The sequence below is a fragment of the Narcine bancroftii genome, chromosome 2 (genome assembly GCF_036971445.1).
Source record: "Narcine bancroftii isolate sNarBan1 chromosome 2, sNarBan1.hap1, whole genome shotgun sequence".
NCBI classification, from domain to species: domain Eukaryota; kingdom Metazoa; phylum Chordata; class Chondrichthyes; order Torpediniformes; family Narcinidae; genus Narcine; species Narcine bancroftii.
This window is the reverse complement of record NC_091470.1, coordinates 95,372,353-95,393,618: the sequence shown is the minus strand read 5'-3', so window position 1 is coordinate 95,393,618 and position 21,266 is coordinate 95,372,353. Positions and strand designations below refer to the sequence as shown.

The window sequence follows — 21,266 nt, the reverse complement described above, 5'->3', positions numbered from 1 at the left end:
GGTTGTTGTGGAACAGATTACACCAGATATACTTGCAGGAGATATGCCAGCGAGGCTCTTCTGATGGGCTGAATGGCCTCAGAGGTTTGCTACATTTGGAGGTGTGGGGAAACTGGTCAGACATCTCTTTATTTGCCCTGGAGATTTGCGAGTTGAAGTTTGTGAGTGGGGAGTAAAGGCGGGAGGAAATGATTCAGTCAGCAGCGAAGGTAATTAATTCCTCGGTGCAGTTGCCTCAAGGCCCAACTTCATCAGGAGGGGACAATAAATACACTCGTAAATCCTGCCCTTGGCTAATGATGCCATCACACAGCAGGCCCTTCAGTCAATTAGGCTTGAGGTTCTGTTAGCCGCATGGCTTGCTCTGTGCTAATGAGGGCCTGGAGATGGATTAGGGTTTGGAGGCTCGCTCCATTTTGTGCATGCACAGCCCAGAAACTCCTCTGACCATTCCCGTCCCAAATTCCTTGTGCCAGCAGGAAGACGTTGGGGAGCTGGTTAGCCCACCATCACTGCTATCCTTGCATTCTGCATTCGTTCTCCTCTCCACATCCTTCACCGATATTTATGGAACTGAGAAATAAAACGTAAGAGCACAATGCTGGAGAAGCTCAGCAGGTCAACCAGCAAAAGTAAAACCAACATTTTGGGCTTGAGCCCTTCATCAAGGGGTGAGCAAAATGTAGGCAGCCCCCAGACCTGTTCCTGAAGACAAGCCTGGCCCACGGAACCACAGGGAGAGAGAGGACTCAGGCAGTGAGTTCCAGAGGTCACTTGTTTCCGTAGTAACAGCAGCACTCTTTGGAAAATATAAAATTCATTGCTAATCGTATTGGCAGGTTGAAGGAATTACATGAGGCCAGTCGTGTGGTTTCACACTGGGTCACATCTCTGATTGGCAATCCAAGCAGTGGCCTTAATTAATGAAAAAATTTTAGACAGACAGCACGGTAACAGGCCGTTCTGGCCCACGAACCTGTGCTTCCAATTGCACCCAATTGACCTACAATCCCTGGTACATTTTGAAGGGTGGAAGGAAACCGCAGCCCCGGGAATAAACCCACCCAGATACGGGGAGAACGTACAAACTCGTACAGACAGAGTTGGATTCAAATCCCAGTCGCTGGCGCGGTAACAGCATTGCATTAACCAGTACGCCAACCATTCCACCCTATAGAAATTATCCAAATCATATTAATTCAATTGATAATTTTTTCCAGTTAAAATTAGAAATGCTTTGACACATTGACCTCCAACCGTGCATCTTGGCGCCTCACAGTTCGGCGGGCAGCAACCTCTTTTGAAGAAGACCGCAGAGCCCACCTCACTGACAAAAGACAAAGGAGGAAAAACCCAACACCCAACCCCAACCCACCAATTTTCCCTTGCAACCGCTGCAACCGTGCCTGCCTGTCCCGCATCGGACTTGTCAGCCACAAACGAGCCTGCAGCAGACGTGGACATACCCCTCCATAAATCTTCGTCCGCGAAGCCAAGCCAAAGAACTATAGTCTTTTGAAATTAATATTTTGAAACAAAGTAAATATTGAGCAACAACATCACACGTTAAAGTTGCTCCCTCAAGGTGGGGGGAGGTCCTGCTGTTTTATTCCATTTGAAATAGTTGAGGGAAAATTGCTGATGAGGTATCACTTGGGATTTAACTAACCAGGGCACAGGTGGAGGGGCTGAATGGCCTCCTCGCATTGCCTTCCCCCACATTTACTTTGCAACTGTGTCATTCTTTGTCATTTAACTAAAAGCTCTTGATTAGCTAAAATGTAGGGGCTTGTAGGTCAATTGGGTGTAATTGGGCAGCACAGGGGCTCGTGGGCCGAATGGGCCTGTTCCTGTGCTGTATGTCTACATTTAAATTTAGGAAATATCTCCTTTTTGTGCCCCAGGGAAGTGTGTGGTGGCCCCTGTGATCATGCATGTGTGCGAGTTTCCGTGTGACCCACAGTGCGGAAACATCCTCGTGAGTGTACACGTGTTTATGAGTGGGCACGTATGTGTGGATGCACGTGCGCTTGAGTGTCTGCATGAATGCATGTGTGTGCGCCCCTGTGCCCACATTTATCTGTGAGTCTCTAGCTGCAAGGGTGCTGGTAGAGTTGGACATTTGTTGGGCTGGGTTAGCTCATTTCTGAGCTCAATGCTGTTACAGCACCAGCGACTGGGGTCTGTAAGGTGTTTTTATGTTCTCCCCATATCTGCGTGGGCTTTCCTTGGCTACTCCGGTTTCCTCCCACCCTCACGGGCAGCGAGAATGCTGAACGACCAAAGGAACTGCTCACACTAACTGTCCGAGACTTCATATTCATGAAGCAGCGTTTATTTATTTATTTGTATATACTTGTCCTGCATATGTATTGTTCATCTGCATGTGTGTCTGGTTGTGTGTGAGTTTTGCAATGACGACTGGAGAACACTATTTCATCGGGTTGTACGTGTACAATCAGATGAACTTGACAAAATGAACTGGGGGTGGTAGGTCAATTGGGTGCAATTGAGCGACACAGGCTCTTGGGCTGAAAGGGCCTGTTACTGCGCTGAATGTCTAAATTAAACCTTTAACGGGTGGGACCAGAAAGGACAGACGACCTGACGTGGGCAGTAATAGCGGGCGGTCGGCCCTGTGTTATGAATGTTTCACACAGGGTGCCTATCTTACTTGGTGTTGTTACAGAGTCCAGAGGACCCCAAAAACCAGCAGTAATAGATATACACCACAACACAGGGTTACTTAAACAAAAGTAGTTTTTAATAATATTTGAACAGGAAAACAGAATTAAACTTTAACTTATTTCTTAACCTACCTAACTACTTAATCCCCCCTCTAATACTAAATGCAAGTGTGTGTAATGTATATTTAAGATTAGAAAAGTTCTTTGGATCACAGTCCAATCTCACTGGTTGCAGGTAATTCTTGTACTGTGCACAGAAGTTAACATTAACAAAGTTCACCAGTCTTTGGTGCTTAACAGGCAAATGGTTACCCCTCAGGAGGGTTCTTGCTGGTTTTCGGAGAGAGATTCCTTTTCCAGGACATCCGTAACTGATTCCTTCTCAATCAGTCTTGCTGATGAAACTTGCCCCCTTCAGGATTCTCCAGATGATCCTCTTCTTTTCAGGTCACCTTTCACACCACCAGTCTCCTCGTTTGACCAGGCAGCCTTCCAAAGTTTGCCAGCTTGTCCCTCTGGAACTGATTTCTGTATCCTTTCTCTCTCTTTCACACCCTCCCTCTCTGAGAGCAAAACTCTTCTCCTCTGCCTGCAAAGATCACATGCTCTCCCAGGCAAGCTGCTGTCCATACTTTGTTGCCTCCTGCAAAAAACATTCTGCAAAAGTCCTGCAAATATTCTGTGTTTTAAAATGTGTGTGTGGAAGCTGTTCTAACAATTCCTTCCAAACCACCTCTAAATACTCTGTCACAGCGTGTTGAACTCTGACCCCACTACCCACTCTTCTCCTGGACTTGAGCGAGGTCCCTCTTTAGCTGAGGAGTGAGCTGTGCTCTCATGCTAGTTCCTACTCGTTTTGACCAACTAACACATCTGCGAGGAGTAAAACACCAAAGTCTGCAGACAGTGCGGTTGAAGTAAAAACACGACACAGGAGAAACTCAGCAGGTCAAACAGTGTCCTTTATGCAGCAAAGATAAAGACACAGAACCAACATTTTAGGCTTGAGGCCTTCATCAAGGTCTGAGCAACATGTGGGCAGCTACCTGAATCAGGCAAATGTGTGGGAAATGGAGGAGGTGCAGGCAAGGGCTGAGTTGATGGTGGTGGAGGAGGAAGAAGGAGAACATTTCAGATGATTTGGACTAGAAGATGTGCATACATCCCTTCCCATTAATCGCCCCTCGACACCTTCTCCTATGGCCACAGTAAGTGCCACACTGTGTCCACACCTCCTCCCACACCAAATAGTCCTTCCAAGCAACACTTAACTTGTGGATCTGGGGGCGTCATCTAGTGCATCCAGGGCCATCCCTACATTGCAGAGACTGGGCACAGATTGGGAGATTGCTTCACTGAGCGGCTTCGCTCTGTCTGCATCAGTGACAGGGACCTCCCCGTGGCCGGCCACTTCAATTCTGCGCCTCACTCCATCTCTGCCGTGCCTGTTTGTGGCCCCTTGCACTGCCAAACCAAGACCACCCGTAAATTGGAGGAGCAACACCTAATTTCCTATCTGAGCACTCTCCATTAACAGCGACTTCTCCAGTTCCTGCTGGCCCACTCCCGTTCTCCCTCTCTTCCCCGTCCCTCTGACTTCGTTCCTCCAGCTCTCCACCCCTTCCCTCCCCATTCATAGAACCATCCCCCCTCCCCCTGTTTGCTGCTGTGCCCTTCCTCCCTTATCCACCTATTACCTCTTGCCTGTGGGTCTGTGTTCCTCCCCCTGCCCCTCAAACCACCCCCCTCCACCATTTTGTTTGGGCACCTGCTGACATTTTCTCCGTACCTTGATGAAGGGCTCAAGCCTGAAACGTTGGTTATGAATCTTATCTTTGCTACATACAGGATACTGTTTGACCTGCTGAGTTTCTCCAGTGTTGTTTTTTTTTTAAAAAAGTCCGTAATATCACTTTGTGACAGCCAATCCCACTGGCTTCATTGATGTGGCATCTTATAGATGGGATTTCCAAGGCCCATGCTAGCTCAGTCATAAGTGGTTCAAAGATGGAGTTCCACAGCATGGGATGGCTCCCATTCAGATAGGAACATCTCTATGGTCATTCAGCAGACAAATGGGCCTTTTTACACTCATCCTATTTTGGTTTTTGCACATTTCCTTTGACCGCCTCCTGATCTGACCTCTTCACCCACACGCAAAGGGCAACTTACAATGAGCCCACCAATTTGTGCGCCTTTGGGGCATGGGGTGCATCCAGGGGAACCCAGGGTGAATGTGCAAACTCCACACGGACAGCACCGGGTCTTGGCAGCTGTCAGGCAGTGGCTGCCGGCCAAAGACTACTCTCTTCCCGCGATTACATGCCCCGTTTAAGACGTTGCCGCTTGTCGTCTACCCTTGAAGCACGTTGCTCTGCACCGCTGCTCTGGATGGTCTCATTCAAACATGGTTTCTCCTCTCCACAGGATACTGAGCAACAACAAGATTGTGTTGCTCAAGACGGGCACTTTCTCTGGACTACGGGCCCTTGAGAAACTGTGAGTGCTTCTATCCTTGTGTGTAACGGGGCAGCTGTGCTGCCCGTCATCGTATGGCTTGGTACAATGGGGTTATTTGTCATGAATCTCCTTTGTCTCTCTGCGACCCCTCCCTCCCTTCCCCTTCTACCCTTTCTCATTCCTCCCCATTTCCCCCTTCCCTCTCCTATCCCCCTCTCCATTTTTCCTTCCTCCCTCCCCACCTCTCAATTTCCCTCCAACTTTACCAGCCTTAGGCCAGAGAACATTACAGCTCAGTACTGGCCCTTCAGCCCTCGATGTTGTGCCGACCTATATATTCCTACCAAATAAAACCAAGCCCCACCTGCCCTGTAACCTCTTGTGGTAAACCACTGCTACCAACTGGACCCAAGACCAATCCTACCCACAGCCCCTTTTATTTTTGCTCTGATCAGTCAAGGAGGTGGATGGTGTTTGATAGTGTTCCAGCCTTTAGCTATTAAAAGCCTGATTGTTTCACTACTCACCCTTTTGTGAATTATTCATGGTGCATTACCTCCACAGGATTTTTATTTCTTTCATGTGCTTGTCTAAGGGTCTCTTAAATACCCCTATTGTCCCAGCCACCATCACCACCTGGCAAGGCTCCCATAACTCTCTGTGTAAAGGTGCTTCCCTCCCTTCACTTTTTTACGGATGTTCTCTGGTGTTTGCTACTCCTGCCCTGGGAAACAGGTGCTGGCCGTCCACCCGCTCTATGCCTCTCAGAATCTTGTAGACCTCTATCAAATCTCCTCTCATCCTTCTTCGCTCCAAAGAGAAAAGTCCCAGTTCTGCTAACCTTGTCTCGTAAAGACTTATTTTCCAATCCAGGTGACATCCTGGTAAATCTCCTCCGTGCCCTTCCTGGTAATGAGGTGACCAGAACCAAACTCAATGTTCTGTGTGGTCTCACCAGATTTGTGGAGTTGCAAAATGTCCTCTCGACTCTTGAACTCAATCCCCCGACTAATGAAGCTCAGCATCCCATAGGCCTCCTTAACTATCCTATCAACCTGTGCGGCGACCTTGAGAGATTTGGATCCCAAGGTCCCTCTGTTCCTCCACACTCTTAAGTAACCGTCCATAACCCTGGACTCAGCCTTCAGGACTGATCTTCCAAAATGCATCACCTCACACTTACCCGGACTGAACTCCATCTGCCACTTTTCCACCAACACTTCATCCTGTCTGATTCTTTTTGTATCCCATGGTAACCCTCAGCACCATCGACAACTTCTCCAACCTTCATGCCATTCGCAAACTTACTGGCCCATCCTCTGTTTCTTCATCTTGGTCATTTATAAAAATCATAAAAAGCAGGAATCCCAGAACAGATTCATGCAGAACTCCACTAGTCACCGACCTCCAGGCTGAATGCATCCCATCCACAGCCACTCTCTTCTTTTGACAGGCAAGCCAATTCTGAATCCACACAGCCAAGATTCCCGCTTCATGATTTTCTGAACGAGCCTCTCCTGAGGGACCTTGTCAAATCCCTTACTAAAATCCATGTTGACCATGTCTACCACCCGACCCTCATCAGTTTCTTTTATTACCTCCTCAAAAAAATTCAATTAGGCTTGTGAAACACGTCCTTGCCCTCACAAAGCCACACTGACTATCCCCAAGTAGACTGTACTTCTCCAAATGCTCACAAATTCTATCCTGACGAATTCTCTCCAACAGTTCATTCACCACTGAGGTAAGACCCATCGGCCTATAATTCCCAGGATTCTACCCCTTTTTAAACAAGGGCACCACATTTGCCATTCTTCAATTCCCTGGCACCTCTCCTGTGACCCACAAGGGTGTGAAGATCATTGCCAATGCCCCAGCTAGCACTTCCCCCCCAACCACCCATTTTCCCTCCCACTTTCCCACCGCTTTACCCATCTTGGTCCTGGACTGAGCCAACTGGAGGGTGTTGTGGTAGATGAGGGGATGCATGTGAGGAGAGGTCACCCTCATGGGGAGGTGGGGTGACAGCAGGGAACAGTCCTGCAGAGAGACTGGGAGGGCAGGGCAAGAGTCTCAGCATCAGGGTGAGATGCTTGGGACAGCAGGTTGTAGGAGAAAGCTGGAAATTAGGGCAGTATGGACTTCCAGGTCATGCCAGCACTGCGCTGACTGCAGAGTAAAAGCAAGACCCTTGTGCTGACACAGCCCAGTCTCTCTCCTTCATTCCCTAAACTCGTTGCCATCCCACAGACAAAGCCTGGCATCTGCTCTCTCTCTCCCTCTCTCAGCCACCCACCCGAGAGTGGCTTCAGGGGGAGATTCTTAAAGGGAGTAAAGGGTAGAATACACCAAAATAAATTATTGGGAAGAATTGGGTTGGAGGAAAATTCTCATGAGTTTAGTTTATCCCAATGTTGAAGGAAATCAGAAAATGAATGGATTGAATCCACTATGACAATGCCAGCATTCCTGACGCCCTTTGCAGAATCGTAACAGCTGGCAAGGAGGCCACTGGGCCCATCGAGTGCCTGCTGGTTCTCTGCTAGGCCAATGTAGTCAGCCTCTTTCCCACCTCTTCTCCTCGAGCTGCTGCTTTTTTCTCGCCCCTCCCCACCCCCTCTCGCCCCTCCCCACCCCCTTTCGCCCCTCCCCACCCCCTCTCGCCCATCCCCACCCCCCCTCGACCCTCCCCACCCTCCCTCGCCCCTCCCCACCCCCCCTCGGCCCTCCCCACCCCACCTCGCACTTCCCCACCCCCTCTCGCTCTCCCCATCCCCCTCGCCCCTCCCCACCCCCCCTCGCCCCTCCCCACCCCCCCTCGCCCCTCCCCACCCTCCCTCGCCCCTCCCCACCCTCCCTCGCCCCTCCCCACCCCCTCTCGCCCCTCCCCACCCCCTCTCGCCCCTCCCCACCCCCTCTCGCCCCTCCCCACCCCCTCTCTCCCCCTCCCCACCCCCTCTCTGGCCCTCCCCACCCCCTCTCTGGCCCTCCCCACCCCCTCTCTGGCCCTCCCCACCCCCTCTCTGGCCCTCCCCACCCCCTCTTGGTCCTCCCCAACCCCTCTCGCCCCTCCCCACCCCCTCTCTGGCCCTCCCCATCCCCTCTCTGGCCCTCCCCACCCCCTCTCGCCCCTCCCCACCCCCTCCCGCCCCTCCCCACCCCCTCTCGCCCCTCCCCACCCCCTCTCTCCCCCTCCCCACCCCCTCTCTGGCCCTCCCCACCCCCTCTCTGGCCCTCCCCACCCCCTCTCTGGCCCTCCCCACCCCCTCTGGCCCTCCCCACCCCCTCTCTGGCCCTCCCCACCCCCCTCTTGGTCCTCCCCAACCCCTCTCGCCCCTCCCCACCCCCTCTCTGGCCCTCCCCATCCCCTCTCTGGCCCTCCCCACCCCCTCTCAGCCTTCCCCAGAGTTGTATGATTTTACAAAGTTTCTCTTGTGCTCCCTTTCGCTTTCCAGGATGCTGTTTGTTCTTGAGCTACTTACTTAACCTGTAAAGGGAACATTGAACTTAGAACAAGCCCTTTTGACCCACCAAGTCTGAGCAAACATGATGCCCAAATTTAACTGAATCTCCTGCTTGCACATGATCCCTTTCCCTCGATCTCCTGCACACTGATATATCTGTCTGCAAGCCTCTGAGAAGCGACTTATGCCACAGTTGCTGTGTGATTTATAAGGGATTACTTATGGTGGTATGAGTGCGAAATAAAAAGTTGAAAACCTGTGCCCTGAAGGTTAACCTCCGGGTTGAGTCGGTGGTGAAGAAGGTGAATGCAATGTTCGCGTTCGTCTAAGGAATACCATGTAAGACCAGGGATATAATGTTGAGGCTATATAGGGCCCTGGTGAGACCTCACTTGGGGCACTGGGTACAATTTTGGGCACCGTATTTGAGAAAGGATGTGCTGGTGTTGGAGAGTTCAAAGAAGATTTACTAGAATTAAAGGGTTACCACATGAGGAATGATTGTCGGCTCTTGAACTATACTTAATGGAGCACAGAGGGATGAGGGGGACCTGAATGCTGAAAGGCCTGGACAGAGTAGATGTGGCAAGGATGTTCCCCATGGGAGGGGAGTCTAGGACAAGAGGGAGCAACTTCAGGATAAAAGGGCATCAATTTAAAACAGAGATATGGAAAAAAATTCTTTAACCAGAGGGTCGTGAGTCTGTGGAACTTGTTGCCCCAGGCGGCTGTGGAAGTGAGGTCGTTAGGTATATTTAAGGGAGAGATTGACAGGTATCTGATTAGTCAGGGCATCAAGGGTTATGGGGAGAAGGACGGGGAGTGGGAGGAATGGATCAGCTCATGATTAGAATGGTGGAGCAGACTCAATGGCCCGATTGGCCTACTTCTGCTCCTATATCTTGTGATCTTGTGACTGGATGGGCCAAATTACCTGTACTAGGATGGGCCCAGATGAGTAGCCCTGTCTGTGGGGTGAATGCATGGAATTCCATGGGATGGTCACAAAGAAAAGAGTTGGAGAAAGAGATGAGAGGGGTGTGGGAGGTAAATGAGGGGGAGGGGAGATGAGGTGGGGGATAAGGGGGAGGTGATGGAGGGGAGATAAGAAGATGGGGATATGAGGGGGAAGGGAGGAAGGGGATTAAAGGGAAGGGAGATGGGGTATGAAGGGGAGGGTGAGATAAGGGGAAAGGGGGATGAGGGGGGAGTGGAGATAAGGTGGGGGATGAGGGGGAGGTGGAGGGGGAGGGGGGATGAGGTGGAGATGAGAGGGATGTGGTTACCCTTGGTTTATCTTAATCAGCACAACTGAAAGCCTGATGCCGGTTGAAATGCTGTGTGTGGGATCTGCCTGTTCACACCCTGGCTCCCACCTCGTTAAAACTAGAGGGGAAAAAAGGAAGCTTTCTATTTCCAGGGTGTGGGGACATCCTACAACGTTCCAGTAATTGTGCCAAGTGGTTGTAGAGTTGTAGGAACTGGGGAAATAGTTAGCACAGAGCCGGTACTTCAAACGTCCGTCATTGTCTGTGGAACATCCTGGTTGTGAATGTGTCGAAATGTGAGACCGTTTTCCCCCCGCAAGAGTTGATGTGGGGCCTGTTTCCGTGATGTGTGTGTGCGCTGCCTGGGTTATCTGGTCTGGTGAAGCCAAGGGAGACCGCAAGGAAACAGGACCTTCAGCTTGCCAGACCTGTCCCCTTCTGTACTGATCCTGAGTCCCATTTCCTCTGTCCGAGCAGCCAGTGCCCATTACTACAGACCTCCCCGTGTTCCCCTGGTGTCAGGGCTATCCTGCTGCGTGGCACGGCAGCATCCCACGCCGTAGGCTCCAGAGAACTTCACTGCTGGCTGTGTGGTTTTTGCACGTTCTCCCTGTTGTTGTATGGCCCCCAGTTTCATTCTACAGCCCCAAGGCACACAGATAGACTCGTTTTTGTTGTAAATTAACACTTAGTGCAGTTGAACCAAAGAATGTGCTGCTCTGAGAAAGAGAGAGAGATAGAAAAGGGGCCGAGGGCTTGTTGGTTGTTCTGTTGAGAATAGTATGAACCTATGGGTGGAATGGCTTACTCCCATGGGTAAACAGCACACGCTCTGTTCTCGCTGCTGCCATCAGGGAAGAGGTGTCGGTGCCACAAGACTCACACCCACCAGGTTCAGGAACAGCTGCTCCCCCTCCACCATCAGACTCCTCAACAACAAACTCAATCAGGGACTTGTTTAAACACTCTGACTTGAGGACTTTATTGATTTTTTTTTTCTCTCTGTATCAGAAAATCAGTTTGTTAACATTTCTTTATTTATTTACATGTTTACGTTGAGTACAGATTTTTTTTGCACTGCCAGGGAAAAGAATCTCAGGGTTGTATGTGATGTGTATGTTCTCTGACAATAAATATAAATTTTAAATTTTAAATTCAAATTTAAACATACATCACAGTAACAGCCCCTGCCGGCCCACGAGCCCCTGCCGGCCCACGAGCCCCTGCCGGCCCACGAGCCCCTGCCGGCCCACGAGCCCCTGCCGGCCCACGAGCCCCTGCCGGCCCACGAGCCCCTGCCGGCCCACGAGCCCCTGCCGGCCCACGAGCCCCTGCCGGCCCACGAGCCCCTGCCGGCCCACGAGCCCCTGCCGGCCCACGAGCCCCTGCCGGCCCACGAGCCCCTGCCGGCCCACGAGCCCCTGCCGGCCCACGAGCCCCTGCCGGCCCACGAGCCCCTGCCGGCCCACGAGCCCCTGCCGGCCCACGAGCCCCTGCCGGCCCACGAGCCCCTGCCGGCCCACGAGCCCCTGCCGGCCCACGAGCCCCTGCCGGCCCACGAGCCCCTGCCGGCCCACGAGCCCCTGCCGGCCCACGAGCCCCTGCCGGCCCACGAGCCCCTGCCGGCCCACGAGCCCCTGCCGGCCCACGAGCCCCTGCCGGCCCACGAGCCCCTGCCGGCCCACGAGCCCCTGCCGGCCCACGAGCCCCTGCCGGCCCACGAGCCCCTGCCGGCCCACGAGCCCCTGCCACCCATTTAACAAACAATCTCAGGATATTTTTGAATGGTGGAAGGAAACCAGAGCACCTAGAGGGAACTTAGCAAACTCCTTAGAGACTGCGCTGGAGTTGAACCTGGGTTGCTGATGCTACATCAGTGTTTGCAAACCGCTACATGAACCGTGCCGCCCAATGGTAGGAATCGTGACCAAAGGCAGGATAGAAAGGAGGGCAACCAGGTTTGGAGTGACATGCAGTATGTCGAGTGAGTGAGATGAGGTGAGTCTGTGGACATCTGGGAGGACGGAGAGAGTGTGGACGTCGGGGAGGATGGAGAGTGCGTGGACGTCGGGGAGGACGGAGAGACTGTGGACGTCGGGAAGGATGGAGAGTGTGGACGTCGGGGAGGATGGAGAGTGTGGACGTCGGGGAGGACGGAGAGTGTGAACGTCGGGGAGGACAGAGAGAGTGTGGACGTCGGGGAGGACGGAGAGAGCGTGGACGTCGGGGAGGACGGAGAGAGCGTGGACGTCGGGGAGGACGGAGAGAGCGTGGACGTCGGGGAGGACGGAGAGAGCGTGGACGTCGGGGAGGACGGAAAAACTGTGGACATCGGGGAGGACGGAGAGAGTGTGGACGTCGGGAAGGACAGAGAGTGTGTGGACGTCGGGGAGGACGGAGAGAGTGTGGATGTCGGGGATGACGGAGAGAGTGTGGATGTCAGGGAGGACGGAGAGAGTGTGGAGGTTGGGGAGAACGGAGAGTGTGGACGTCGGGGAAGACGGAGAGTGTGGACGTCGGGGAAGACGGAGAGTGCGTGGATGTCGGGGAGGACGGAGAGTGCGTGGATGTCGGGGAGGACGGAGAGTGCGTGGACGTCGGGGAGGACGGAGAGTGCGTGGACGTCGGGGAGGACGGAGAGTGCGTGGACGTCGGGGAGGACGGAGAGTGCGTGGACGTCGGGGAAGACGGAGAGTGCGTGAACGTCGGGGAGGATGGAGAGTGCGTGGACGTCGGGGAGGACGGAGAGTGCGTGGACGTCGGGTAGGACGGAGAGTGCGTGGACGTCGGGGAGGACGGAGAGTGCGTGGACGTCGGGGAGGACGGAGAGTGCGTGGACGTTGGGGAGGACGGAGAGACCATGGATGTCGGGGAGGATGGAGAGTCTGTGGCTGACAGGGAGGACAGAGAGACCGTGGACGTCGGGGAGGACGGAGAGTTCGTGGACGTTGGGAGAGAGCGTGGACGTTGGGGAGGACGGAGAGACCATGGATGTTGGGGAGGATGGAAAGTCTGTGGCTGACAGGGAGGGCAGAGAGACCGTGGATGTTGGGGAGGACGGAGGCCTGAGTTCTGATCGAGTCTGAGGTACGCTTAGCAGCACCTGTTTCTGTGGCTACACCACTGCAAGGTCCCACTTCAGCACGATGTTGGAGAACAGTTTTCCGTGTTTTGATGTGCAGAGAGAGTGAAGGTTACATCCAGGTCAGGGATCACAGGGGACAGGCCAGAGGAATGGGGAAACACGTTCCGGGCATCAGCCGCATCAGGGCAGAGATGTAATCAGGAACTGTGGGGTTGAATGTGCCATCAGTTGTGGCTGGTGGGTGTCATGACTGGGTGCTTTGTGGAATTTGTAATTGAAGTGGAGAAATAAGAAAAAACTCTGTCCTTTTTTTCCTCCCTTTCTACAAAAGTTTATTCAAATAACAATTACGTGGAAAAACCCAACTATTCTAAGCAGAACTACATCTAAACAGTATTTACATTGTTGGAAATTCATGAGAAGCAGTAAGTCAATACCGCCCCTCTGTTACATACAATTTACATTTTTAAATTCAAATCCTGTTACTGTCTACGATGTGCGTGACTCCTCCGGGATGGGGTTAACCGTTCCCAGAACTTGGACACTGCGTGCTTCCCTTCCTCCTCTCCCTTCCACACCAGGCGACTGTGGATCAAGACCGCGGGGGCTGAAGTGCAGCCAGAACTTGAGGGTGAAGAACATAAGAAATAGGAGCAGGAGTCGGCCATCTGGCCCATCGAGCCCACTCCGCCATTCAATAAGATCATGGCTGATCTGCTCATTGACTTGATTCCACCCACCTGCCTTTTTCCCATATCCCTTAATTCCTTTTACATATAAAAATCTATCTAACTGAACCTTAAATATGTTTAATGAAAGTTACCTCAACCACTTCCTTGGGCAGAGAAATCCACAGATTCACGACTCTCTGGGAAAATCAGGTTTTCCTCATCTCTGTCTTAAATCTACTCCCTGAATCTTGAGGCTGTGTCCCCTAGTTCTGGTCTCACCTACCAGTGAAAACAATTTTCCTCCCCCTATCTTATCTATCCCTTTCATAATTTTATATGTTTCTATAAGATCTCCTCTCATTCTTCTGAATTCAAGTTAGTATAATCCCAGGCAATTAAGTCTCTCTTCGTAGGTCAACCCCCTCATTTCTGAGATCAACCTGGTGAACCTCCTCTGGACCGCCTCCAAGGCCAGTACATCGCTCCTCAAATATGGAGACCAGAACTGTACACAGTTCTCCAGGTGCAGCCTCACCAGGACCTTGTACAGTTGCAGCTTGACCTCCCTGCTCTTTAATTCAATTCCTCTGGCGATAAAGGCCAACATTCCATTTGCCGCCTTAATAACCTGTTGTACCTGCAACCCAGCTTTTTGCGATTCATGCACAAGCCCTCCCAAGTCCTTCTGCATGACAGCAGCCAGCACTTTCTCACCATTTAAATAATAATCTGCTCTTCTATTTTTCCTACCAAAGTGGATGACCTTGCATTTACTAACAACCTTCATCTGCTAGACCTTTGCCCACTCACCTAACTTAATGATATCCTTCTGCAGCCTCTCCACATCCTCGGTACAATTTGCCTTTCCACTCAATTTAGTACCATCTGCAAACTTGGCTCCACCACACTCTGTCCCCTGTTCCAGATCATCAATGTAAATGGTGAACATCTGTGGACCCAGCACAGACCCCTGTGGCCCCCCACTTCCCACTGTCTGCCAGTCAGAAAAACACCCATTTATCCTGACTCTCTGCCTTCTGTCAATTCTTCGATCCTCAATCCATGCCAATATATTTCCCCCGACTCCATTCATCTGTATCCTATTGATAAGTCTCTTGTGTGGCACCTTATCAAATGCCTTCTGGAAATCCAAATATACAACATCAACCTATTCCCCTCTATCTACCGCACCTCAAAGAACCTCAGCAAATTTGTCCAACAAGACCTTACCTTTCTGAATCCATGCTGCGCCTGCCTGGAGGAACCTCTTTGTTCTAAATGTCTCGCTATTTCACCCTTAATGACAGCTTCAAGCATTTTGCCCAACTACAGACGTTAAACTAACTGGCCAATAGTTACCTGTCTTCTGTCAACAACCCTTTTTAAAAAGTGGCCTGACATTTGCTGTCTTCCAGTCAGCTGGGACTGGAAGAGGAGCTGCAACTTCTTGTATTCCACCCACACGTGGCACCCTGTCTCATCCCAGCCACTGAAGTGACAGTGGCCTGTGGTGGTGGGGGGAGGGGGCGTCAAGTATCGCCCCTCCCACTGTACTCTGCTGGGATGGTCTGGATTCTGTACATTACTGATTCAGTTCCCTCCATGTGGCATCTGACAGGTTTGGGTGAAGTTTGCTCCCTCTGTCCACAAAAACATTGACTTAGGAAAAAGAAAATATTTGGAAAGAGCTCATTTTTTGTAACGGGAGGATGTGGAGTGACATTTCATACACTGTAATGAGGCTAGTGTAGCAGTTAACGCAACGCCTTTACAGCACCTACGATCGAGGCTGGGGTTCGAATCCCACGCTGTCTGCAAGGAGTTTGCACGTCCTCCCCGTGTCTGTGTGGGTTTTACCCGGGGACTCTGGTTTCATCCCACCCTTCAAAACGTACTGAGGGTTGTAGGTCAATTGGGTATAATTGGGCAGCACGTTCTCATGGGCCGAAATGGCTTGTTACCGTGCTGTACGTCTAAATCTTTAAAAAATTAAATTTAAAATCGAAAAATTTAAATTTCAGAATGGTCAGTTACTCGGCTGTGTGTAAAAAATTTAAAAGTTAAAATAACAAGACATAGCATAGACTCAGGAAAAATGGTATGGTTTGGAAATAGGTTTGTCTGCCACTAACTTTGCGAGTGTCTCCAACGATGCCCTGGACTTGGTCACACACACACACACACACACACACACACACACACACACACACACACACACACACACACACACACACACACTCTCCTCTCTCTCTCTCTCACACACACACACACACACACACACACACACACACACACACACACACACACACACACACACACACACACACACACACACACACACACACACACACACACAACCAGATCCGTGGTTCGGAACACAACATGCATCTGCCATATAAAGACTGCACTATTCACAGGTGACGGATAAAAGAGTTAGAGAGCAGTACAACCAAGTCAACACACGAATGTTGGATGTTCTCCCCCCACTCGATATTAGCTCACAGTATTTCACTTTGTTTGGAAATTTCCTTCTTGCTCACACGACTGCCAGATCCCTTGGCTCTTGGACTCAGATGTGAGTAGAACTTGGTAGGAAAGTCTCTGGGGAATTGGAAAGAATCTGTGTTTATCCAGTTGCATGAACCATGTTCTGTTTATTTTTTTGAAAGTCCTGAAAATGTGGAAGGGGGAGGGAGAAGGGCAGCTCGGTGAAGGGTGTCTGCTGGCTGCGGGAGAGCATGGTGCTATGACATTGGACTGTTACCCTATCTCTGGCCTGCGAGAAGGCCTGTGGAGAGAGGAGGTGAGGGGGCGCAGAGTCCAGTTGGCCATGGCCGACCTACTTTAATGGATTGAATTGCGCGCTGGGCCTTATCAGTTGGCGGTTGTTGATGTGCTCACCTCTGCAGCAGCAGAGAGCTTGGTGCTGGCCTATCTGACGTTGACGCTGCAAGGCCGTGTCTGTGTCCAGGGGCTGGAGGTGGACAATCAGAGTTATCGTTTGGCCTTGAGGAGAGAAAGGAAAACAGTGTGGATGAAAGAGGCAACACACAGCAGGTTTTGTTGCTAGCCAGGAAAGGCAGCGCTTCTACCTGACTATGTCAATACTTCTCTCCGATTCAAAGGCAATATTTTTGTTTATTTGGAATTTAAAGCAGGTTACAGGAAACTGAGGCATTTATCCTGGCAGCCAGACAGTATATAAATATACACCAATTAAGAAAATAGAGAGCTGCTTTCAAGAGTAATGGAACTGAGATTGGATCTCTGCAGACCACTCCTTGGATCATTTCATCAGGCTCCGCATGGCTGGTTTTGCACATTTTTCCCCCGCTTCCCACCCCCTAACCTGAAGGGCAGAGACTCGGAGTGGATGGTGATTTATTCAGCAAGGGAGTGTGCTGCAGACAGCCTGTGTGCATGTGTGTTCACGTATGTCTGTGGCCGTGTGTGTGCATGTCTACTTGTGTGTGTGTGAGATCGCGTATGTCTGTGTGCATGCACATATACAGGGACTGCATTCATCTGTGTGTATAGGGACTATGTATGTGTATATAGGGATTGTGTGCATGTAGGGGCTGTGCGTGTGTGTATGCACGTGCATATACAGGAACTGTGTTCATCTGTGTATATGGACCCTATGTATGTGTGCATGTGTGTATAGGGACTGTGTGTGTGTGTGTATGTACTATATATTATATATACAGGGATAGTGTGTGCATATATGGACTGTGTGTGTATGTACTACATATATATGTACAGGGATAGTGTGTGAATATAGGGACTGTGTGTGTATGTGTGGGTGTAGGGACTGTGCATATATACACAGGAATTATGTGTGTGTGTATATATATATATATATATATATATATATACATATAGGGATTGTGTGTGTATATTTAATGGGATAGTGTGTGGGTATAGGGACTGTGTGTTGCATGTGTATACAGGGACTGTGAGTGTGTGTGAAAATAGACACTGTGTGTGTATAAATGTACCTTGGGCTTTTGTGTGTGTGTCAGGGCTGCAAGAGGAGGAGGCAGTTCGGCCCATCCCTCCTCTCTCAGCCATCGGTAATCCAGTATGCAGTGCTGCAGGAAAGTTTGGTTTCAATTCTGTTTTCTCATCATATTCTAAGATTTCTTGTGAGAGAGAAGGAAACCATTTGGCCCATTGAGTCTTTGCCAGCTCTTAGAGCAAGTGATCCCATCCCAGACTTATTCCCTGGGAATGTATTCTCCCCACGTTCCCACCCACTCCCCCAAGAAACCAGCCCTCTCTAACACACTCTTGACCGTTACCATGCTGATCCTTCACATTAATAAGATGTGGCATGAAACTGGAGCACCCGGTGAAAATGTGCGAACTCCATACAGACGATGAATGGTGAGACAGCTGCACCACTGGAGTTCACTTTGGTGAAATGGTATTCACTATTGTAGGACAACATTATGGGCAGGTTAAGCTCACTCCTTTATTAGGGCTGGAAAGGCTGCTTTTAAACTGTTCAAGATCCCGCCGTTTTTGCTGATTGACTGAATCATCCATATGAATAATAATAGCTGGTGGGAACAGCCATGCATATGAAGTCCCTTCTTCCTCAGCCTGTTTCTGATGAGTTAGCTGGGCAGCTTGACCAATGCCATTTTAGGGTTGTTGGTCTGATGCTGCCCCAGCTTCTACCCCCGCCGGTTCGTTGTCCTGGAAGTCACTTTAGCGATCTCTGTCCGCGTCTGCTGGCACGTGATGTGCCGGCCCGATCTCCGCAATTGCGGGCCGCCACATGATTTCCCCCCTCCCCAGAACTGGTGTTACAGTCTATAGTGTCCGTAGGTATAGTCCCCAAAGTCTTTTATGGTCTGCCTCAGCATCGAGGTGTTGGTGTCTTCATGGGTTCTGCTGGGTTTGTGTGGGCTGGCTTGAGTCTATCTGTAGTGAAGACCTTTGGTTTACCGCCGATGTCCAGCTCGAAGGCGGCTCCATTGTTCCGGATGACTTGAAAGGGACCTTCGTATGGCTACTGCAGTGGTAAACGGTGGGGTCCTCTGCGTACAAACACGTACTCACAGTCCTTGAGTTCTTTGGGGATGTTGGACTTGGCTTGTCCGTGTCTGGAGGGTGAGATTGGAGCCAGGTTACCAACCTTTTTGCGCAGCCTGTCCAGGAAGGTGGTTGTCTCCTTCTGGTCTCCTCTGGCCAGTGGAATGAAATACCTAGGAACCGTGAGTGAGACTCCATAGATGAGTTCAGCAGAGGATGTGTGGAGGTCTTCTTTCAGTGCTGTTCGGATGCCCAGTAGTGCCCATGGTAGCTCGTCCACCCGTTGGGGCCCTTGAGTTTGGTCATGAGGACAGTCTTGAGGTGCCTGTGGAAACGCTCCACCATGCCGTTGGCTTGCGTATGGTGTAGCTGAATGCCCCACAGATTGGCAATGTCATTCCACAAACTGGAGGTGAACTGTGCACCTCGGACAGAAGTGATGTGGCAATCCAAATCTTGCAATCCAGGACGAGAGGAGTGCTTTGGCACAGGATCTGGTGGATGTGTCAGCCGGGGGGATTGCTTCTGGCCACTGGGTGAAGTGGTCGACCACTGTGAGCAGGTAGCAGAAACCCCGAGAGACTGGCAAGGGTCCTACTATGTCTACATGAATGTGGTCAAACCTGCGTTCCGTTGGCTCGAAAGGCCGTGGGGGGACCTTGGTGTGTCATTGCACTTTGACTGTTTGGCACTGCGTACACGCCTTGGCCCACCCCCAGATTTGTTTCTGCAATCCATGCCACACGTACTAGCTGGCCACCAGCTGGACCGTAGTCCTGATGGATGGGTGTGCCAGCCCGTGGATAAAGTCAAAAACTCGTCGCCTCCATGCCGTTGGGACAATAGATCAAACCTGCCCGGTGGCCACGTCGCACAGGAGTATGGTAGTACCTGTGTCGACTGGAATGTTCTGAAGCCGAAGGCCTGTAACAGCAGTCCTGTACTGCGGGTTCTCATCATCCTGCTGCTGTGGCTCTGCCAATGTTGTGAAGTCCAGACCAAGGAGTGGATGCTGTGTCTTGCATGAGATGTGCTTGACGCCGGTGGTTTACTCCGAGATGGAAGACAAGTGTCTCTGTTGTCAGGCTGACTAGGGATTGGAGATTTTAGCCAGGGTGAAAGTCAGTGGTTTGTGGTCCGTGAAAGCCCTTCCCTCAAGAAAGTACCGGAAGTGGCGGATGGCTAAGTACAGCGCCAGCAGCTCTCTATCAAAAGCACTGTACTTTAGTTCAGGGGGCCACAGATGTTTGCTGAAGAAAGCTAGTGGGTACCAATTTCCTTCTATCTTCTGCTCCGGGACTCAACCAATCGCTGTTCCTGAGGTATCGACTGTGAGGGCTGTGGGTGCATCTGGTCTGGGGTGGGTCAGGAGTGCAGCTTTGGGCAGGGCTTCCTTGGTTTCCACATACGCTCATGCGGATTTGTTGTCCCAGGTCAGGTCCTTCTCCTTGCCGGACATCAGGATGAATAGAGGGCGCATCACTCGGGCAGCTGCTGGAATAAACATGCAATAAAAGTTTATCATCCCCACAAACTCCTGTAGACCTTTGGTTGTACTGGGCTCTGGGAAGCTGTGGATGGCCTCTACCTTGTCAGGTAGTGGTGTGGCCCTGTCCTTTGTAATCCTGTGGCCCAGGAAGTCGTTGATGTTCAGGCCAAACTGGCAATTGGCCAGGTTGATGGTGAGGCTGAACTCCTGCAGACGACTACAGAGATTTCAGAGGTGCTGAAGGTGTTCCTGTCAGGTTCTACTTTCCATGAGGATATCGTCGAGGTAGACGAAAGTGCTATCCAGGTCTCTGCCCACTGTGTCCATCAGTCACTGGAATGTCTGTGTCGCATTTTTGAGCCCTAATGACATCCTCAGGAACTCGAACAGCCCTAATGGAGTGATGATGGCCATCTTAGGGATGTCATCAGGATGCACCACGATCTGATGATATCCTCGCACGAGGTCCACTTTTGTGAATATTGTTGCCCCGTTTAGGTTTGCTGCAAGATCCTGGATGTGTGGCACGGGGCAGTGATCTCGTTGAGCCGGTGATAGTCGCCACATGGTCTCCAGCCCCCAGTTGTTTTAGGCACCATGTGCAGGGGCGAGGCCCATGGGCTGTCTGACCGTCGAACAACACCCAACTCCTCGAACTTGCGGAACTCCTCCGGGGTAAGTCATCTCGCCCTTGCCTGGAGAGGTGGGCCCTTGGCCAGGATGTGATGTCTGATGCCCTGTTGAAGCATCTCCACTGTGAACTGAGGGGAAAGGATTGCCAGGAATCCCGCTAGCACCTTGGAGAACTCGTCCTCCGAGCTGTGGACGGAGTCCAGGGGCATTGCCGGAAACCTAGTGCCCCTCAGTGCGATGGTCTGGTAGGTCTCAGTGTGGATAAGTCGCTTACCCTTAAGGTCCACTAGGAGGCTGTGGGCTCGCAGGAAATCTGCTCCGAGGAGTGGTTATTCCACTGTGGCCAGCGTGAACTCCCACGAGAAGTGACTGCCTCTGAACTGCAGCTCGGTGCTACGAATGCCATAGGTCCATATACTGCTGTTGTTGGCAGCCCTCAATGTGGGTCCCACTAGCCTGTGCCTAGTGT

General features: G+C 51.3%; 1 protein-coding gene across 1 annotated transcript in view; it reads left to right on the top strand.

The window, feature by feature from the left end:
* The window catches only part of adgra2 (adhesion G protein-coupled receptor A2), a 166,513-nt gene that overhangs the window by 15,728 nt on the left and 129,519 nt on the right, over window positions 1-21,266 (top strand). Inside the window, exon 2 of the mRNA XM_069917465.1 lies at window positions 5,115-5,186. Coding sequence (XP_069773566.1) covers window positions 5,115-5,186 — 72 coding nt within the window. The remainder of the gene's footprint in view (window positions 1-5,114; window positions 5,187-21,266) is intronic.